We start from the raw sequence: 20968 nt of genomic DNA on the forward strand, positions 1-20968 counted from the left end.
TTTTGTTTACTCTTAGATTGACACCAAGGACAGCGAGGTGGACGGTGTGGAGAACGGACGTCCAGCACGCTCCTCACCCCCTAACAAGTCTCCGGCAAGTCCCCTGCCCTCCTTACTTGCTTATTTAACCCCTGTGGTCATTTGTGTCAAATTTGTGTTTCTATTTTCTGTATGCACTTTATAATTAACATTTATACTGTATTTAGTAATAGGGTAGTAGTTATTGGTTATTACACGGTACGGTGTCCCCAAGTTTTGTTTTGTTTTTTCATATAATTGTAACTTTAATCCTATTTTAATGCTAGCATATAATATTTATCCAGTAACATTTCTTCACTTCCTGTCCTGCAGCAACAGATGTACATTGCACAGGTCCTGCAGGACCCAAACTGCGACGAGACCGGAGGAGGCAGCGGAGAGGACGATGGCCAGGGATCCTCGCAGGACGAGGAGATGATCAACGGAGGCAACAGCCTGAATGAGGCCGACTTTCAGTCTGGGGAAGACAGCCTCATTGCCAATGAGGTCCGCCACTAACGCCAGCACTGATGGAGAGAGTGGCGGAGGCATGATGAATGGCGTGTGGTGGGGACTAAAGGTGGACCAGAGATCCATGCTTAAGCTTTCCACATGTTTGTGCAAGCTGTGTGTCATGTCCATCAGAGCTAAATGTGTAGGTTCCTGAGTTCACAACTCCTTCTACCAAAAACACTGCAAATCAAGCAACAACATCAAGCACAAACTGCACATAACAAGCATACATTCTCACACGACATGCATTATTCCTGTTTTGGACTACATGCAGGTAGACAATTTACACAGTTGGAATTTGTGTCGCAACAAACTGGTCATGCAAAAATCAGTAAATTGTGTGTGTGTGAGTGAACATCGCTATCAAGAAAAGTGTATAGGATATTTTTTTTGCTTTTTATTTATTGGATTCAAACTCTACCTGAGAAGAAAGGAAAATGCAGCTAAATGAAAATCTGCAACTAGCCGCGGATCTGCTGTGGTAAATGTGAGGGGAAAACGCATGAGAAATGTCCACTCATCTCCAGAGCAGAGGCAAGAGGCCAGGTCTGTGGAATTCTTACCGCAGTAACTCGTCACTCTCAAGGGCGCAATCTCTCGGGCATGAAGCTCAACACTAAAAATGTCCTCACACTGCTAGTTTATAGAAATGAGTTGCTCTTGCAGCAGTCTTGCTTGCTCATTTTTTTCTTTTTTTTCCTAAGACAACTAATGTAATATTCCAAAGTACATGTGCAATAGAGAAAAGCTTGGATACAAGATCACAGTGCCAGCCTCCTCTTTCTAAAACTTTTGTCAATAAGTCATTATCAATTGGCATATTATATTTATAAGGTTGCCATCAAAGCAAGTAAGGAATAAAATACTTGCAGTTATAGAAAAATTAACAACAGTTATCTCCTTAAAGTTGATAATCCTTCTAGAACAGCACATCCCTAACAAAATTCTGCATATACCACAGTAATTTGCTTATAGTAGGAGACCTACCTAGCCTGTTGAAATTGAGAAATTGGGAGATAAAGCCAAACATCACTCATAACACACTTTGAAGCTATCTGGGATGCTTGGTGTTCCTCAGTTTCAGTTATGGCAGCAAATTCTTAAGTTTATTAAGCACCTTATAATTTGTCTTTTTTTTTTTTGTGTGTGTAATATTTATTTCTACAGTTTACCTTCAATTCTAATTTAGCTACATACTGAACTTTCTAATGTTTCAAAATGTTCTTTCTTCTCAACATAAGATAATTCATGTGGTGAATATATATATTTATTTATTTTTCTCAATCTTTAACTAGAATGACCTGTTTCTGATCTTACATCATAGAGCTTCACATATACTGAAGCCAAACTATGTAAAAGAAGAACTTACTAGGGGGCTACACTGGTATCTTGAAGTGTTGTCTTTATTATTATTATTATTATTTCACCTTAACTACCTTGATAGATGCATTTTTTTGTATGCTCTTAAACCACTCTTATACAATCACAATGAGCTGTTCAGGTTTAGATACCGAATCAAAAAACTTCAGTTTAAAGAAGCGTACATTTTCACATCCTGTACGTTTTTGTTTTTTTTATTATTATTATTATACTTTTACATCTTTCATATTCCTGGTCAAGATACATAAGGTCTGAAAAGGTTGTAAAGTGCTTACTGCATTAAAAATTTATTTGAATCTATCACTTTCAGAAAATCGCAAATATTCAACCACATTACATTTAAAAAAAAAAGTGGTCAGTACCAGAAATTTACATCTACCAGGCCTTTCTTAAAAATCTGAATTTGTTTAGGATGGTACACATGTGAATTGGAGACTAGTGGAGACTAATAGACTAATAGTACTTTTGACAGCTGCTTGATCGTTACTGCTGTTCCCATTTTTTGTTTCCCCTTTTGAAAATTTGAAAATATTAAATAATAATTTTGCTTTGTTAATGGAAGAAATGCATTAATAATGAATCCAACTCGTCTTTGGCACAAGTAGATATACACGTAGGCTCTGAAATCCAACAGCCAAATATGGATAAAAACACTATTTTTGCAATGTGATTCAGCGTTTAGTAGTGCATTTATCAGAGTTTGCGCTTTATTATTATTATTATTATTATTATTATTATTATTATTATTTTACCAAAATAAAACTGTCCCCAAAAGGAGGGGGAAAAGAATGCTGAACTGGAACTATCCCCAGGTGTAGTGGTATGTCATTATTTCGACTTTCTTTTATACTTACAAATAATGATGATTTGATATTTCTAAGCAGTATTGCTATTTTAGCTTTTTTTTTTATATCCCATTATTTTTGACTTAATTACTGATAACTTTTCGCATTATTATGACATAATTTAGACTCCCAATTGTTATATTGCCAGAATTTCCAATATTTACAGTGAACAAATAATCAGTAGATGTATTGTGTGAACTAAATTCAAATAAAGTAATGTCTAGCCTATTTACTGTATTGGGGAGAAGGCATGTAGAATGAGAACTGATAAAATCCTTAGCACTTAATTTTGGCATAAAATAATGGGAACTTAAAAAAAAAAAAAAAAAAAAAAAAAAAAAAAAAAGTATAATAATTGTCAAAATAATAAATTACTATTCTGAAAAAAAAAATGGTTGAACTAATAAGATATTAAGTAAAATGTATACATTTTAATAATTCATAAGGAATACAATATTAATAAAAACAAACAAAATAATGAAATTATGTGAAATTAACAATAATAATGGCAATAACATAAACATATGTAATGACAATAACTGAAATAGGATTCCTAAACAAAAAAGTAATAATAATCTGATGTTATTTGGACTGGACATCTCTCGCTTTATTGAGGTCAGCTAAAATAAATCTAAATAAATAACTAAAATGTAGACATCAAGAGCACCGAGAAAGGTAGTGATTTAAATCAAACTAATAATTTATTATAGACATTTGATATTTTTTTAAGTAAAGTAAAATGAATTATAGCATTTTGAAATTTAGATGAGATGTGATTTTGATTCCACCCCCCAACCAACCCCCCCCCCCCCCAACTATGAGCAAAGTCTCCACCATCTATACAAATTCAATCGTGATGTTCTACTACATTCTTTTAGGAAGCTGCATTAATGTAGGAAACACTGGATAAGGAGATGACTGGTACAATCCCAGTGCAGTGACTTGGGAACTGTTGAACAGTCTCAGGTGTGCTTTATTTACTACACAATGTTTACATCTGTTTTTTTTTTTTTATGTTTAGTTTTTTGTGGTATGCTGCTTAACATTTTGTGCACCCCCTCTCCCTCAGTCCCAGGCTACTCACTGGTAGACACAAAGGTAACCTATGAAAGCTGTAGCTACGCACATCACCCGAGCCTTAGCTGTGTGTAAATATTTTGTTGGCTGTAAATATTGTGCAGCTTTATTTTTTCCCATGGCTTTTACTCCTCCAACGCTGTGTGGATTCTGTAGCTACGTGCTGGAGATACTGAAGCAAATTTGTGTCTGTCTTTGAACACATTTGGAAAACAATGCAGTGTGTTTGTACAGGACTGTAAGCTTTTAACGCACTTAATGTTGAACTCGTGTGATGGTCAATTTGAGGTCGCCTCCTGTATGAAAGTCACGGTGAAGGGTTTCTTAAAAAAAGAAAAAAGAAGAAAAAAAGGCCTGAGGGTATTTTTGTAAACACTTGAAGAAACTATTGAACACAGTTGAAGTATTTGATACCAGTTGTGTATTAAAGGGGATGATTATACCTAGTTGTGCTCTTGCTTTTTAATGTCATCATGAGTTTTTTTTTCAAAACCAGTATATCTATCTGTTTCACTTAAGTAAATAATGTCTTTATTAATAATTGGGGCAGAAAACAGTTGTCAGTGCTAGACTTTAGTTAATCAATATGAATGGATGGATGTGTACTGTGTGAGTATATTTACTTGGGTTGTGGCACTGTCATCGTGATGGTGTTCCAAAGCACATATGTACAGTTTGTACATGTCTTGATTAAATGGTGGGATCTAATAGGTTCTGTATAAAGGGGGAAGATTTGCTTCATCATTGCTAGTTTCTACCACTGATGTATTAATAAAAAAAAATTATAAAGAAAGCCAAAAGTTTCATTTGAAACTGTAGGAATTGTTTGACTGGGTGATATTTATTTTTTTACAGTTTTCAGTCTGAATGTCGTCTCCCTGGTGAAGCGTTTGTCACATATTTAGTTCGTTGATCAATAAAACTTGCTATTCATTGTGAGAGTGTAGCTTCCTGACTGTCCTGTTTTTCATTTTCGTTTGCGTTCATCAGCAGGGGGCGGTATGGGAGCATTTACTGCGTTCATGTATTCTTTTTCTAGTATCGAGTTTTATTCTGGTCAGGGTCTGGAAATGACTCTGGGAGTTGGCATGATTAGTCCGAATTACTTTGCGGTGGCTGGGGAGAGAATTAAGAAATGAAAAATATATTGCTGGGAGTTCTACTTTTACTTTACAGTGTATAAATCTTTTTTCACCAAGCTATTTTTTTTTTCTTTAGAATGTTTTATTTCTTTTATACTTGATTCTGACTGACTGGAAGGTGTGTAGGTAGTTTGTCAATGTAATCACTGTTTTTCATTAGAAGAATACTCTAACCATAGTAAAATACAGTTAGACTTTTATACAATGATACAGCTATTGTAACCATTTTCTAATGACCTTACTGAGCTAAATTAATTATTTCTGTGTGTGTGGGTGTTATTTAATTTATATGGTGATTTCGATAAATTGGCCAAAGCACAGGATGACTATCTGGAGAAGAAAACGTAAAAATGAGAAACCTAAAGAAAAACAAAACTAATGAATTCACACAAAAAACTTGATTACAGAAACACTGCACAAACACAATCTCTCTCACTCTCTATTAACTATTTATGAAACATCTTTATTTATTGTTCAACAACAGGACAATTCAAAGTGTTTCCAAAAGCAATTTTAAGGCATTTTGTAGCATATTGTATTAAGGAGTTCTAGCAGTTATAATCAATTCCTTCACCACCCTCCTGCTATCCAATTAAATGACTTTAGTGATTACTAAGTAATACCATCCATCTTATGTATCTTTAAGCTGTCCAGCCGGAGCCAGCCTTAGTAGCAGCAAGTTATTTCCAAGTGATGTGAACTTTAACGAGATGTTAAATTGGGAGAGATCAGGCAGGTTTGGAGATCAGAAAGGGTTAGTTTCAGATATCTTACAACTTTTCATTTTCCTGAAAAAGAAAAAGCAGCTGACCATCCCAAGGTGGAAAACTTACTGTTACAAAGTAATTACACTTCCATTATTGGTAAATTAACATATTAAAACTTAGCACATCTGCCATAATTGACATATCTGAAGTGTTTTATTCCTTAATTCTATGCAACTTTACCCTTTCTATTTACAGGCTTTTCTGCTAAAACATAAGATGAGTTTCCAAAACTCACACCCATTAACATGTTTGAACCATGAACTGGACTGTTATGCTCCTTCCCAGAAGTGATGATACTGATCTAAATGACATGTTCTAAAACAAATGTGCATATTTTATGTGAGTTCTTCATCTTAAGTTCATCTGGGAAGTTAGATTTGTTTACTGAGGTTTTATTTATATATATATATATATATATATATATATATATATATATATATATATATATATATAAAGTAGACAGTCTCATTCGAACACAACACTCATTGTAGCAGTGCTTATTTGGATCTGGCTCATCTTTTCCCTTAACGTCATATAGGTGTGGCTCAAAACAAACTATGACTGGAAGACTGCATTTAAAATGAGTCAAGATGAGTGTTTAATTTAGAAAAGGTTCTGCTTTATATAGTAACACAAATGAAAGTTTAGGACATCTGGGGCAGATATACAAATCAATAAAAGACAGAATTTCCAAGTCAAACATTTATGTATTATGCATGTTCTAAAGGTTGGACAAAAGGTCCAATTTCCCACATATGTAATCTATTCTATATGTAGCAAGAGTTCAGATGAAATTCTCTGGTGGAGAACACCAACACCAACTGGTGGAGTCGATTTTAGTATAAATGTACTCTTTATTTTTTATTTATTTTTTACTATAATTCATATATTTTGAGAGACAAGTGCATGTTCCTTTTGTTTAAATACAACAAACTAGTAGTATAACAGCATGAAAATGAAGAATTTACAAATACTATTAAGATTCGTAGTGTCACTCAAATTCAAACACTGTCACATCAAACGTTGACCTCAAATGACCCCTCGGAGCAGGAAGGAAAACGATGCACCAAAGGTGAGGCCAAGAGTGATGAAAAAGGCCATGATGGCTCCAGCTGTCTCTGCGTCATGTGTATTTACTAGCCTGAGGACAAATAAGAGAAAGGTAAGATAAAGAAAGTATTCCTGCTTTTTAAAAATGCGAAAATGTTATATACATTTGTGGTTGTTGAACATGGAAATCCAAAAATATGGCCATTATTATGGAACTGCTTTAACAGATTCACTGATTTTACCAGTGGTGGGCTGTGCATTTGGTACCTGGGGCTTCAGTGGGGACGTACCCAACTTAATCCACCTCTTAATACCACCACTATCACGTCGCAATTATAGAAACCATCAATACTGTACAAAAAAGGCAATATATTAATGCGTGGCATTACACAGAGAGAGGGGCATTTCACATATAGAGGGTGAAAACCATTTTACTTACGCAAGAAACCCCGTTAAGAAAAGGAAAGTTTTCCAGTGATGGTGCCAAGGCAAAAGGCATAACACACAAAATTATGGATTTCATTGCCATTTGAATTGAATTTTCATTTCGGTGCATCCCTAAAATATTATCGTTGGTGTGGCCCTCTGACACAATTCAGGTTTCTCATGTGGCCCCTTGTAAAAATTAATTGCCCACCCCTGCGGTATATTCATCTCACGCACATGCGCATTTGACGAAAATACCTTATTGAACTCAAGATTTGAAGGGGATTGTTCAAGGCAAGGAATGCCAAAAGTCCCACTAAGTAACATGCATAGAAAAAGAAAAACGCTATTGTAAATTAATATATTTTTTTGTGGTTAAACAGAGTTTGTGTGTGTGAGACAGTGCACACAATGTTCATTGTTGAAAATGACTGTCCTGTGGTCTTAGTACTGTAGGAGTCAATTTCTGTCATTATGTTGGTGTGTGACATTTACAATAAATCTGGCTGAGCAGAGGTGTGTGTGTGTGTGTGTGTGTGTGTGTGTGTGTGTGTGTGTGTGTGTGTGTGTGTGTGTGTGTGTGTAAGAGAAAGGGATGGGTGATGTTCATGTGTGCCCATGTGTATAATGTGGCTCTTTGCGGTAACACAGTAAAAAAATGTGGCTCTCGGTCTCTGACTGGTTGGCCGCCCCTGCCCTACACTACAACCACAACTGTGCACCTACATCATCTGGAGCAGTTCAGAATCAATATTTGTCTAATAACATGACAAAAACATTAAAATTGTAATAAAATACAACCTACTCATGAGAGATGCAGATTCATTATTTGCACCGCTCCTCAGAGGCTGTAATCCAGTGGTACCGCTCGTATTCACTGGTCTAAAAGTGGTGAACAAACCCTTTCCCCGGCTGAGACACGCTAGCTAGCTTCTGGGTTGGCCGACCTCCTTACGATGTCTAGCTTTTCTTCAAAATGTATTTTTAAGTATGACAGAAACCAAATCAATTTCTCTTCCGCCGTAGGCATAAAAAAAGTCTAACTCAGATGTATTCATGTGTGCAGAGCTACACACGTGTTTTGCCAGTTGAACTTAGCTGTAACAGTTTCCCTCTGACCAACCAATTAGAGGATGGAAAAAATACTGACGTTATTCTGACCCAGCTAGCTGCCCTGTGAGGCGAATCTGAAATCCGATTGGTTAAAGAAACAGCGCTATTTATTAAAGAGACAATGGTAAAAAAAAAAAAAGGCCAACAGAACAGACTTTGAAGGTCCTGCGCAGATTAGAGTGACATGGCATCACATAGAGGCTGAAATCTGATTGTACAAAAAAATCTAACTGGAAGCAGTGCAGTCAAGAAAAACACTACGAAATAAAGAGAATAAACTGTTGGGTATAAATTAATACAATTTCATTGAACAAATATTAGTATTGAGGTTGAAAATGTAGGTCAGTGCTTCTGATAGTGTTTAGGCCAGCAGAGACTTTGCTAGCCCTGACCGCCCACCACTCTATTTAACCCACTCAAGTCGTTTGACAAACTATGTCTTCATGGAGCTCGTTTTGTTCACAAAGGAGATTGTCATGCGAGAACAGGTTAAATCTCTTAGTTCCAGTGATTAAAATTTTCCAATGACATTCTATAGAATTGTGCACTTCTAACTTTATGGCCACAATTTTGGGAAGTACACCATAGAGGTTTGATGGTATGCATATACTTTTGGCCATGTAGTGTAGAAGAAGTGAAATACTCACTTTGGACAAAAACACATGCATAGGCTGGCTAGGTAACCGTTAGAGAAAGCGAAGAGGACGATGAAGATGGTGAACCAGGCATCGTGTGAGAAGTAGACAGGAATGCTGTGGCGTGGCTGGACATTACACAGCATGAAAAGAGGCACAAAGGTCAGACGTGCAAACAGAAGGGCGGGCAGAATTTTGCTGTCTTTTCCGGGCTGAAAAAAAGTGAAAAGAGTTTTAAAGAGGTGTGTGTGTGTGTGTGTGTGTGTGTGTGTGTGTGTGTGTGTGTGTGTGTGTGTGTGTGTGTGTGTGTGTGTGTGTTTGGTGTGTTTGAGACCCTACCCACAAGCATACAGCAGTTAGACTCCGTCCCAGGAAGTCACACAGGTTTAAGAGCAGAAACCCAGACACAGGAATAAAGTATTTCTCTGATGAGATATACAGTATATATATATATATATATATATATATATATATATATATATATATATATATATATATATATATATATATCAAATGCAGTTTATAGTATAGTTTTTGTAGTGATAGGAATTAAATAAAAAAAAACTTGTGATTTATTATACAAACATACTAGTAACAGTTTAACAGCAGGCAGAACATTTTGAGAGTAATACATGATGGAAGAAACTCCTGACTCTAACTTGCCCCACCACCCGTAGTCTTATTTGAGTCTTATTTTTTTTTGTTTTTTTTTTGAAGAAGAAGGTTTTGGGCTTGTGATCATATTAATATATATTAATATATATTCTTATATTTCAGCTGAAGTAAAAGTACAAAATTACTTGCTTTTGAATTGACAAAGTAAAACAAAACTACTGATCTATGATAATTATATCTTAACTATTTCACAAATTTCCCCCTGGGATGTATAAAGTGATCTATTTATGAAATCAATTTAATGCTGCATTCTTCTGTGCATCATATATTTATAAAACAAAAGAGATTACTATTGTTACAGGCAATAAAAAACATACAGAACCCTTATTCCACAAAACTCTCAACATAACCATCAAGTTACACTTCCGGTCCTATGATCAGTTCTCCTCTAACACATTTTATATATTGTATTAAATATTGAGTATAGTATTGAGGAACGGCATGTTTTCTAAAATGTAGTAGAGTACAAATCTAACATTAAAATGTCGTATAGTAAACGTTTTCCAAAATGAAAGTTGAATGATAAAGTACAGATACTTGGATATTGTATTTTTTATTTGTTATTTATTTCTCTAATACCACGTCACTAATTGCCACTGAATCAAAAATAGTGCTGTGGAGCATTAAATATATTCTAATGAAGCTTATCTTGTTCCCAAGTAACTGCAAACTGCAACTTGTCCTGTCCTGGAGACTGTTGCATTAGAAACCTTCTTTATAGGATACTTGACCATATTAATGACTGCACCCACTTTAAATTTGTTTATGTGAGAGTCTGTTATACTATACCCATCTTAAATTGTTGTTGATACTGTAAAAACACATAAGAGCAAGTGCACTTAATAAGCCTATGATACAGACACAAAATAACACTTGACCAAATCTATCAATCTAAAATTGAGGAATATGGACAATTTCTAGTAGTTTAAGAGCAGATACACATATATGTGTGTATGCATTATTATAACATAACTGATTTTCCAGAATATTTCTCAGAGATTTCACGCACACACACATCTTACCCCAAAGACCCCCCTCAGAAATGGTAGATTTCACATCTACAATGACAGCAGGAAATGCACTAATGGTGATGGTGAAAGAAAAGCACACAGACAGAGCCATCACCCAGATCTATAGAGGTCAAGAAAGAGAGGTAAATAAGAAATCATAATCGCAAATGGTAAAACTAGTGTACAAGTTTTACCTTTGAAAAGATGCTCAGAAGTGAGGGATTTTGGTGAACTTCTTCACTCATGCTCATCCTTTCACTGTTGCCCCCTAACACAGGTTTAAAATAATCTGTATTACATTTTTGAACTCCATGTTTCTAAATGAACCTAGATTAAATCAAATGCAAAAGGATTTATACCATGATTAATTAATTTAATTATTATCTCTTGTTGTAGTGACTGACCATTCTGGCTTTTTTCCTTGATAATATTCCTGTATTGATAGTTTTGATAATATTCCTGTGGGATGTAATACACAATGCTATTTTTTTTTTTTCGGTGTGTACATCATAGGATGACTGGATATGGACTTGTACTCACCAGTTTGGTAAGGATTATGTAGGACAAAATGGCAAGGCTGATAACAGCGCAGGCTGTGATGAAGTAGCCAAAAGCACAGTCCATCAAATCTGAACCACCTGTGGAGTAAGAAGTTCCCTTTTAGAAAACTCAAGTGCAAAAACGCTTTGGAAACACCTTGCGTGGTTCACGCTCTGAATCATGTGTAAAATCTGCCCAATAGGCAGTCGTGACATCATTGTTGGACGACGTCACGTAAACCAGGAGGCTACAAAATGGGTGAGCAATGGTAGCGACATTAGCTTCTGTTTGTTCAGGTAAGCGCTTTGTGTGTGAATCTGTGCAAGCAATGGCTAAGAAGCAGACAAACTTTTACATGTGTGTCCCTCCTTGCCAACGTTTTATTAAGGGGGGGTGCACACAAGAGCGTTGTGTTGTTTGCTAGGAAGTAGAGCATGCTCAATCAGCTCTCAAGAGAGACGATTGTCCATGCTGTACCCCCATGGCTATCTGCACTCTCCGCCCCTGGAGATCAGTCTTTGAGGAGAGTGATCTCCCTCGCGGCTTAGGTCCCGCTCTCACAGTTGGCGGCGTTTCTGCGGTACTTTCCTTGCCACTCTCTGGGGGCTGCTCGGCGGGCGTGAAGCCCAAATTGAAGGGGTTGGCCAACCTGAGGGTGGTCCTCTCTTTAAACATGTCCAGCGGCCGTGACAATTAGAGCGCCCTATTTATACCTTATTATATGGTGTCCCTACCTCCTCGACACCACCAGGAGGCCTGACTGTTAGCTCTCCCACAAGATGTGACTCAGAACGCAGTCTCCCTCCACCGGGTGACTCTTTCTGTCCCTACTGGGAAAGCATTCATGGCTGCAGGGGATATCCCCAGCTGTTCTGAAAGAGTCAGAAGCCAGCCTTAAGAGGCTGGTTCCCCGATCAGACTTCCAGGCAGATGGGGAGGCCAGGCTGTTAACTTTCCCACAAAATGTGCCTCAGAGTGCAGCCTGAGGCAATCTGTTCCGTACTATCAAGGTCTCGCGGTGAGCCCTTCGAGCCTTAGAAGTATGAAAAGAACCTACTTTCCAGTCTTAAGGCCTGTCCTGGGAGCACCTTGTCCTCGCGTAACGCTAACGATGGATGCATCCCTTACGGCGTGGGGAGCAGTCATGAGTGGAGTGGAATGGAGGCTCCACCCCAAAGTGGTGGAGCAGATATGGCAAAGATATAACAGAGCCCAGGTGGATCTGTTTGCAACTCAGGAAACTTTGCACTGTCCCCTCTGGTTCTCTCTCTCTCTCAACCAGCCCCATTGTGGCTGGACGCCATTGTGTAGACGTGGCCAAAGCTACGTCTATAAGTCTTTCCCCCTATCGCACTGCTCCCAAGAGTTCTGGAGAGAATCCGCCAGGAAGGAGCTCATCTCCTCCTGGTGGCACCGTGTTGGCCGGGCAGACCGTGGTTTACTGTCCTCGAGGGACCTCCTTGGGAAATTCCTCCCAGGAAGGATCTCCTCTCACAGGCAGGGGCAACCCTGGTTCAGTACCTATCAGCTGTTCTCTCTACTGAGGTAGTAGAGACCATTCTCCATTCCAGAGCTCCCTTCACAAGGAGGTTGTATGCCGCTAAATGGCATCTGTTTGCCACGTGGTGTGAGCACCACCAGTTCGTCTCAGTCAACTGCTCAGTTGGTTCAGTTCTGGAGTTCTTGCAGGAACAGTTTGCCAAAGGATTGGCTCCGTCATCCCTGAAGGTTTACGTGTCCCCTATCGCGGTTTATTGTACCCCGCCAACGGGGCACCCGGAGGCTGAGGCCCGGAACACAACCTGGAGAGCCTGTGTGGGACTTGCCTGTTGTGCTGGTGGCTCTATCGAGGTGGCCTTTAGATATCTGTTGGTTAAGACCGCTTTTCCTACAGGCTCTTGTTGTGGCCCATCTCTCCTGGAGTTTGCCCCTGGCATGGCCAGTGCTATCCTTTACCCTAAACCGAGGTATGTGCCTAAGGTGTCTGCAGCTTCCTTTCGACCTGTCGTTTTTTTCTAGCCCCTGACCAGGAAAAGCAAAAGTGCGAGCACTGGACACATACTGGAAGTCGGAGCAGCTGTTCCTCTGCTATGGCCCTCATATTAAAGGTTTCCCGGCTAATAAGCAAATGCTCAGCAGATGGATTGTGGATGCAATTTGTCTGTGTTATGAGTACTCTGGACTTCCCACTCCTTTCGGAGTCAAGGCTCATTCCACCTGGGGTATGGCGGCCTCTACGGCATGGTCCACTGGAGTTTTGCTCCAGGACATTTGTTACGCTGCAGGCTGGTCCACCCCGTTGACCTTTGTCAGGATTTATGACCTCCACATCAGAGCCGCTCCCGGCTCCTCTGTCCTGCATGGTGGTTGTGCTCAAACACTTGGCAGAGACTGGTCAGTATGGCATGATTGGACACTCGTTCCCAAAGCGTTTTCGACATCAACAGGCCATACTCCCTGCATCCTGCAGCGCATACCTTTTCCTTTTTCAGAAGCTAATGTTGCTACCATCGCTCACCCATTTTTTAGCTTCCTGGTTTATGCGACGACGCCGGCCGATGACGTCAAGACTGCATATTGGCCGGATTTTACACATGATTCAAAATGTCAACAACGCAAGGTGTTCCCAAAGCGTTTTCGACGCAGCTCTTGTTCCCTCAAGGAACTAGGGTTACATACGTAACCTAGTGACATTATACATCAATTGAGAGAAATGTGAGGAAATCCTGTATTTTTGAGTTTCATTTGCACTGTTGCATTGATCACTGTATATATATATATATATATATATTAGTATAAAGTCAATCGATTCAAATATTTCATCGTGATCAATCAATTTTTATCTGATCTAAATGTACCTTAAATTAATACTTTTCAAGTATTTAATACTCTAATCAACATAGCCATTGACAAATATTAATGCTTCATGCAAATGTATGTTTATTATTAGTGAAACTATACTCAACATAGAACATAAAGACAAAATATTGTTGTAAATGTTTTAAAGTAATTATGGTGTTTTAAATTCTGTAAATCATCAGGACACAAAATTAACTTTTGCTTGTTTCCACACTGACAGTTAATGAGGTGATACCGGAGAAACTCTACCTCTGCTAACTTTCATACAGATTACATAATCAGAGAATATTTGTTTTATTGTGAATTGGATTATAAAGCATATATACATAAATAGATATATTTAAAACACTTTATATATATATATATATATATAGGTTGTTTTATTGAAGTCTGTGAAGAGAGATGACAGAGACGGCAGAAAGCGCACTTTGTCTGTTATACACAGTGTTGGTAACGTGCGTTACGTAATAATATTACTTTTCTGGTGTAACTAAAGAGAACTTTTGCCGACTTGGAATATGTTTCCACCAATGCAGATCTATGGACTGCTTAAAATAAAAGTTTTCCATGGGAGACACATGTACGATGCCATCGCAGCAGAGAAAGAGAGCAAATTAACAGCTCATTCGAGGACGAGGTCATATTTACGGAATTGCACGTTTTACGTTATGACAGCGAAAGGTATGTTCTCCCTCCACATCACTAGTGTCCATCCCACACTCCTAACCTTATATACACGAACGACAGTTACATTTCTGATGGCGAAGGCAGATTGCAAAGCAGTGTACAGAAGTGCGACTGGAAAGTGTTTAGCCTTGTGGTCAAAATTAAGTCGATCATCTTATTGTACTCTAAGAAGTTATTAAACATTTTAAATGTTTAAGACATGTCTTTTGCCCTAATATAACTTATTTCTTAATGGCAATTATCTATATTACACCTGTTATACCTGTAAGGCCTGAAAGAGATACAAGTAACGCAAAAGTAATATAACGCATTACTTTCCATAAAAAGTAATGTAATTAGTTACTTTTTGGGGAGTAACTCAATATTTTAATGCATTACTTTTAAAAGTAACTTTGCCCAACACTGGTTATACCCTAGCCCTTTAATAAAAGCACATTATTTTGTTGTTATTATGAGTGTATACAAATAAAAGTAGACCCTTCACAGATTGTAATGATGTATTACTCTTATCTGTACGATCAAAAAAGAAATTTAGGTTTGTTTCTGCATGATGTAGAAAAAATGGCATTGCCGGATGTGTGCACCGTGACGATTTTTGGTGATTAATTTGATATACAGTATATTACACTTTATATATACTGTATATATGTATATATCTTTGCATTTTAAGGAATTTTACTTACTTGCCATAGCACAGATCAGAGCAAATGAAGCAAAGGTTCCAGCCAGACCCTGACCACTCATGATGGGTGTCATATATCCTTCAGGTAATACACCAGCCATGCCAAAGAGACTGCCCTGTAGTATGGCTCCAAATGCTAGCACCCACACACACACACACACACACACATGTATATATATATATATATATATATATATATATATATATATATATATATATATATATATATATATATATATATATATATATATATATATATATATATATATATAAACTATGTAGACATTAACTTACTCTAATTATTAAATATTTTCTTTCTGCATGTTGTAATTATAGTTGTGTGTGTGTGTGTGTGTGTGTGTGTGTGTGTGTGTGTGTGTGTGTGTGTGTGTGTGTGTCTTGGTATAAACCTATATTTGTTTGTTTTTATGTACATGAGGTTGTGTGACTGTGTTTGTGTGTGAGATGCAAGACTCACCATTTATAATTATTATCTTTATCATAGTAATCACAAAAAAGGGCATGGGTTCAATAGGTAATTTAACAAAGATGGCAGTCACACAAAACACCACCAGGATGGATACCAGACTACCAAGAATCCTTATCTTCTGAGAAATTCTAAAACATAAAAGGTCACAGGTTAAGGGTGGTTTTGCTGGAATGGACTGGTCACTTTTTTTATGAACACCTATACACTTGCAGAGTCTGTAATCGTCCACCTAGACTTTGCTTATGCAGAGCCCCAGACTCCATGTTTGACAGTTGGTGTCTTGCACTGAGGAACCATCCTTTTGCTTACTCAACTGTGTACAACAACTCTGGCATTTTACTGGTTAACTTTGTACCATTTCAGGTTATTCACCATTATGCACAGATTTTAAAAATAAAAAGCAGGGTATGCAGTGTCTTAAACATGATCATTTTAACATTTGGAATTCTGGGTGATAACAGTAACTCTTTTAAACTCATTTTAAATCTTTTAATATTTTCCTACTTCAGAGAAATTATGCTTATTTGTATTTATGTATAAATCTGACTGCAATATTGTTTATTATCAAGTCAGTTATGTAAGGATTTAAATTACTTTGTCATTAATAAGAATAAATCTATGTTTTAACACAACCTCTGGTGTATAATATAGTTAAGGCAGGTGAAGATTAAGAGGGTGATCATGGCACATAAAGTCATTGCGTTGTTGAATATGGCTTGCAGGGCATTTCGACTCTCTGTTACAGTCGCGTTAGCTGGAGCAGCATCAGCTAGACGCCGGTTGAAGTACTGTGAGTACAAATACAAAAAAAGAGAGTAACCATTTTTAACATCGGTTATAAGATATGTTCTGCAGAGTGTCATGGCTATGTTTAGCTTGTTAGTTTGTTACATAATTTTTTTATAAAATGTAAAACTAACATTTACTCTATAGTAGTTGTGCTAAAAATGGCAGTGCACTCATATGGCATTTTCACCTCAAAACTTTTTACGAACTCCAAATAAATAAAAAAAAAAAAGAAAAAGAAAAATAATAATAATAATAATAATAATAATAATAATAATAATAATAATAATAATAATAATAATAAACAAAATGGCACAATACCATAATGGCAGTCATGAAGAAACTCCATGGCAATAAAGACACTAATCCAAGCATTAACATAATCAACCACACAGCTTTAAATCTAAATGAAAAAAGAAAAAAATAACAAACATTTTTGTGTATTAATATAATGTTCAATAATAAATCATAATCCATCTTATAATTTAGCTGATAAAAGACAAGAGTACTAACCTGTCTTCTGGATCCTGTATGGCCATTTTTCTGAAGAAATTGTGCTTTATCCCAGACAGCTTTAGGTAAAAAATATGCATAAATTAATGAAGTAATTTATCTTGAGCAGTAATATATATCACCTACATTTATAAAGTACAAATACATGTATGTTTCAATTTGTACAAACTGCTGAAAACTGCTCTCGGTCCAAGATTTAAACAAACTGTGTTTGTTTGTCTGTTGATTTCATTCAGAATTTTAACATCATTAATATGCAGACACGGTCTAAAGCAAAATCAGACAATGACCAGACTGAAGCTTTTAGAGTTAATCGTTTACTTAAGGCTTTCATGTGCTCAATATTACATCAAATATTTTTACATTTAATTAAACTGTTTATAACGCAGATTGCCACAGAAACACTTATTTTTGCAGTTACACAAATATGGAAACCCTGCTAGAAACCTACCACCAAATGTTTAAAAATTTTTGCTTGAGTGCTTTTAAGAGTTTAAAGTACACTTATGAAATACTGTTGATGGTTTCAAATACATTTGAAAAACAAACTACAATGATTACCCTGCAAAAAACTTGTAATTTACAGTTTTGTTTTTTTTTACAGCAAAAGAGTAAAATAGTGTTTGATTATTGTAGAGGATAGTAGAGCAGTGAAATGGTCATATATATATGGCTTCAGTAAATGTAAAAGTACTACAATTATGTGTCTACTTAATATTTAAAAATTCAATAATTAGGGGTGGGGGGTGGGGGGGGGGGCTGGCTGGTCGGTTTCCTTTTGACTTCTTGGCTAATCCTACAACACTTTATTTCTCAGTGTATTCCTTTGTATTTTAAAAATTGCGGCTTCCCACAGATTGATCTGCCCTTTATATAAAGTGCTCTTAATAAGATAAAAATTGATTGTCTAGTGTAAGACACAAGCTTAAAACTAAAAACAGTGATCGAAATCCACAGGAGGAAATAAGTCCCATTAGTTTTTTGTACAAGTTTTTTTGTACAAGATAATGAATGTTTGATTGTATTTACAGCTTATCCCATATGCATATTTTGTGGCAGTGACTGATCACTACATTATAAAACAGCCATTAAACCTCTGAAGTTCTTGACAATAATGTGAGATTCAAATCCTCAAAATTATGACTTTTGTAGAAAAGCTGGAATGATATTTATCTTTTGATTGGGAGCTGCTATAACAGGAAAAATTCAATTCGGCAAGTGTGTCCTGACACTTGTCTCAGCTCCTCCTGCTCATCAACTTTGCTGTTCAAAAACACCATGGAATGGGTTAGGGCCAGAATTGTTTCAAACAAAGCAGTACAAAATATAAATCAATTAATATCAAAGACTTACTTTAGAAAATATAGGTGTTTGTTTCCTGTGTGCAGATTTTTATGTGATATTTTATTTATTCTCAATATTTTTAACATTGCAAGGAAACAAAACGTTAAGCAGTAAACAAAAAAGTGTTAAACAACCCGAAATATGTTTTATATTCTTGATTCTTCAAAGTAGCCAACTTTAGCTTGATGACAGCTTTGCACACTCATGGCATTCTCTCAGTCAGCCTCTTGAGGTAGTCATCTGTAATGGTTTTCCAACAATTTTCCCAGAGGTGTTGAGTGCTTATTGGCTGCTTTTCCTTTACTCTCTGATTTAACTGATCTCAGTGGGATTTAGATCAGGTGATTGTGGAGGCCATGTAATCTGATCCAGCACTCCATCAGTCTCCTTCTTGAACAAATAGCTCTTATATAACCTAGAGGTGTGTTTAAGGTTATTGTCTGGGGATGGCATGTAGCTGAATGCCATGCTGGTTAAGTGTGCACCTTAAGTTTGACTAAAATCACCAACAGCATCACCATCAAAGCACCCCCACAACAACACACATTTTCCACCCTGCTTTGCAGTGGGAACCTCACATACCAACAAACCAAAAAATCTTTTTCACTAATCTAATTTCCATTCCTTGTGTTTCTTGGCCCAAGCAAGTCTCTTCTGCTTGTTGTTCTTCTGATGTAATGGTTTCTTTGCTGCAGTTTGTCCATTAAAGTCTAACTCACACAGATTGCTCTGAACAGTGGATGTTGAAACACGTCTGCCACTTAAACTTCAAAGATTTTTATAAATCAGCAGTTTCTGGGACTGGTAATTCTAAACACATCTTCTGCAGCAGAGGAAGCTCTTATTCTTCCTTTCCTGTGATGGTCCCTATGAGAGCCTGTTTCATCACTGTGTTTAATGGTTTTGGAGACTGCACTTGGGGATACATTTATAGTTCTTTAGATATTTTAGATTGACTTAGCCTCATTTTTAAAATAATGATGGATAAAATAATGTATTTTCTCTTTACTTAACTGAGTGACAAAATATGGATTGGTACAGTAGTTGTAGTAGCACTAATAGGGCTATTGACTATGTACTTATCCTTTCCTCTGCACAAGACTGTCTAAATGGGCTAAAGCACATTAATAAGAAAATAAATGTTTTTATCTAGTGTAGCTAACATAGACAATCAAACATTTTAAAAGATGTTAAAAAACATCTAGATTAAAAAATTAAGAGAAAACACTGAAAGAGTGTGTGTGTGTGTGTGTGTGTGTGTGTGTGTGTGTGTGTGTGTGTGTGTGTGTGTGTGTGTGTGTGTGTGTGTGTGTGTGTGTGTGTGTGTGTGTAGTAAACATAGTTTACTATAAACGTATAGTTACTGAATAGATGTTATAGAATAAAATCCATCACAAATTGAAATTTGACTGTAATTCTACTACTCTTACTCAACACATAGATGTTTCTCCATTTTCTGTGAACATCAGTACAGATTCATTGAAGAAGTGTACAAAAGCATCAGCTTCTTACCTTAATATCTGAGAAAACTTTGAACATGCATTTGTTTGGGATTCTTGGTCTCAGATAGTCGTTTTGCTGTCACATGTTCTTTCCATGGCACTGCACTTTTAATCCTTAGGCTAGCGTTTCCTGCTTTCTGGAGAAATCATTGAAGCTTATTCTGCACTTTTAGAGTATCGTAATCTTTCCTGTGGTTTGTTTAGTCAGACTGCTTTCACGTTTTTTTTAGTTTCTGTGTGTAAGTAGGTTTTATGGTAGGATTGCAAATATGCAAGATTTATGTCATCTTACAGTTACAGGGATTTCTAATTGTTTTTTTGTTCTATTAAATGTTGCTATAGTTTACACTGTATTGGTAATAAAAAAATATTTATCTATTTAAGCACTTTTTATTTGCTTTTGCCACTTATTTAATAAAGCAGTAAATAATTTTTTTTATTTTACAGGCCATTGATTTTGTTTTCCAGTAAAAATATAAATCGTTAACATTGCTCAGCTCACTCATACATCCTTCTCACTTTAATTTACTTTTCAAATTTCTAAATATTTCACTTGAACCCATTTCATCCAAACAAGTCTTTCTTTCAAAATTTATATTTATATCTATATCCAACTGTTTTTCATATGTCAATAATAAATGAGACTTGAAGAAAGACACAACTATTGAAATTCATTAAGCATTTATTAGACACTGAGAAATTATTAACAGACAATGATTGAGTTATTTCCGCTTTCGCGTCTTCAGCTTGACAGTACATTAGAAAAAATAATGTGTGCTCAATCACACTGACAGTAAAGCAGAGATAATAATATTCATACACAGCTGATACATTACTAAGTGTGTGTGTGTGTGTGTGTGTGTGTGTGTGTGTGTGTGTGTGTGTGTGTGTGTGTGTGTGTGTGTGTGTGTACT

The 20968-nt window shown here is 36.5% G+C and overlaps 2 protein-coding genes across 8 annotated transcripts in view; one reads left to right on the plus strand and one right to left on the minus strand.

Moving 5' to 3' along the window:
- The window catches only part of tmem63bb (transmembrane protein 63Bb), a 59222-nt gene extending 54450 nt beyond the window's left edge, over positions 1–4772 (plus strand). For 4 of the 5 annotated variants that reach the window (XM_083558732.1, XM_083558734.1, XM_083558735.1 and 1 more), the window contains 2 exons: positions 17–136; positions 352–4772. In XM_083558732.1, coding sequence (XP_083414858.1) covers positions 17–136; positions 352–537 — 306 coding nt within the window. In that variant the 3' untranslated portion in view covers positions 538–4772. The remainder of the gene's footprint in view (positions 1–16; positions 137–351) is intronic. The other variant, XM_083558736.1, reaches the window with a different exon arrangement.
- Positions 4773–6576: 1804 nt separating this feature from the next.
- On the minus strand, positions 6577–20143 carry slc29a1b (solute carrier family 29 member 1b). 3 transcript variants are annotated; one of them, XM_083558761.1, is made up of 13 exons: positions 20065–20143; positions 17209–17267; positions 17017–17098; positions 16543–16697; positions 15898–16037; positions 15421–15555; positions 11192–11289; positions 11056–11110; positions 10846–10919; positions 10664–10772; positions 9306–9391; positions 8979–9178; positions 6577–6883 (listed from the first exon to the last, which is right to left on the minus strand). In XM_083558761.1, the coding sequence occupies exons 1-13, from the start codon at positions 20089–20091 to the stop codon at positions 6772–6774; spliced, it is 1332 nt and encodes a 443-aa protein (XP_083414887.1). In that variant the 5' UTR covers positions 20092–20143; the 3' UTR covers positions 6577–6771. The 3 variants fall into 3 exon arrangements, with proteins under 3 accessions (XP_083414887.1, XP_083414886.1, XP_083414888.1); XM_083558760.1 differs by having other exon boundaries at positions 11011–11110; XM_083558762.1 differs by lacking the exon at positions 20065–20143 and adding an exon at positions 17354–17477 and having other exon boundaries at positions 11011–11110.
- Between the last annotated feature and the right edge of the window lie 825 nt (positions 20144–20968).

Source organism: Silurus aristotelis (genome assembly GCF_946808225.1).
Source record: "Silurus aristotelis genome assembly, chromosome: 13".
NCBI lineage: Eukaryota > Metazoa > Chordata > Actinopteri > Siluriformes > Siluridae > Silurus > Silurus aristotelis.

Coding starts and splice junctions, on each gene's coding strand:
- slc29a1b (XM_083558760.1), bottom strand. CDS start 20,091: ATGTTCAAAGTTTTCTCAGATATTAAG. Junction 16,698..17,016: donor TCTTCATGACTGCCATTATG/GTATTGTGCCAT, acceptor TTGTACTCACAG/TACTTCAACCGGCGTCTAGC. Junction 6,884..8,978: donor TGCATGTGTTTTTGTCCAAA/GTGAGTATTTCA, acceptor ATTTGTCCTCAG/GCTAGTAAATACACATGACG.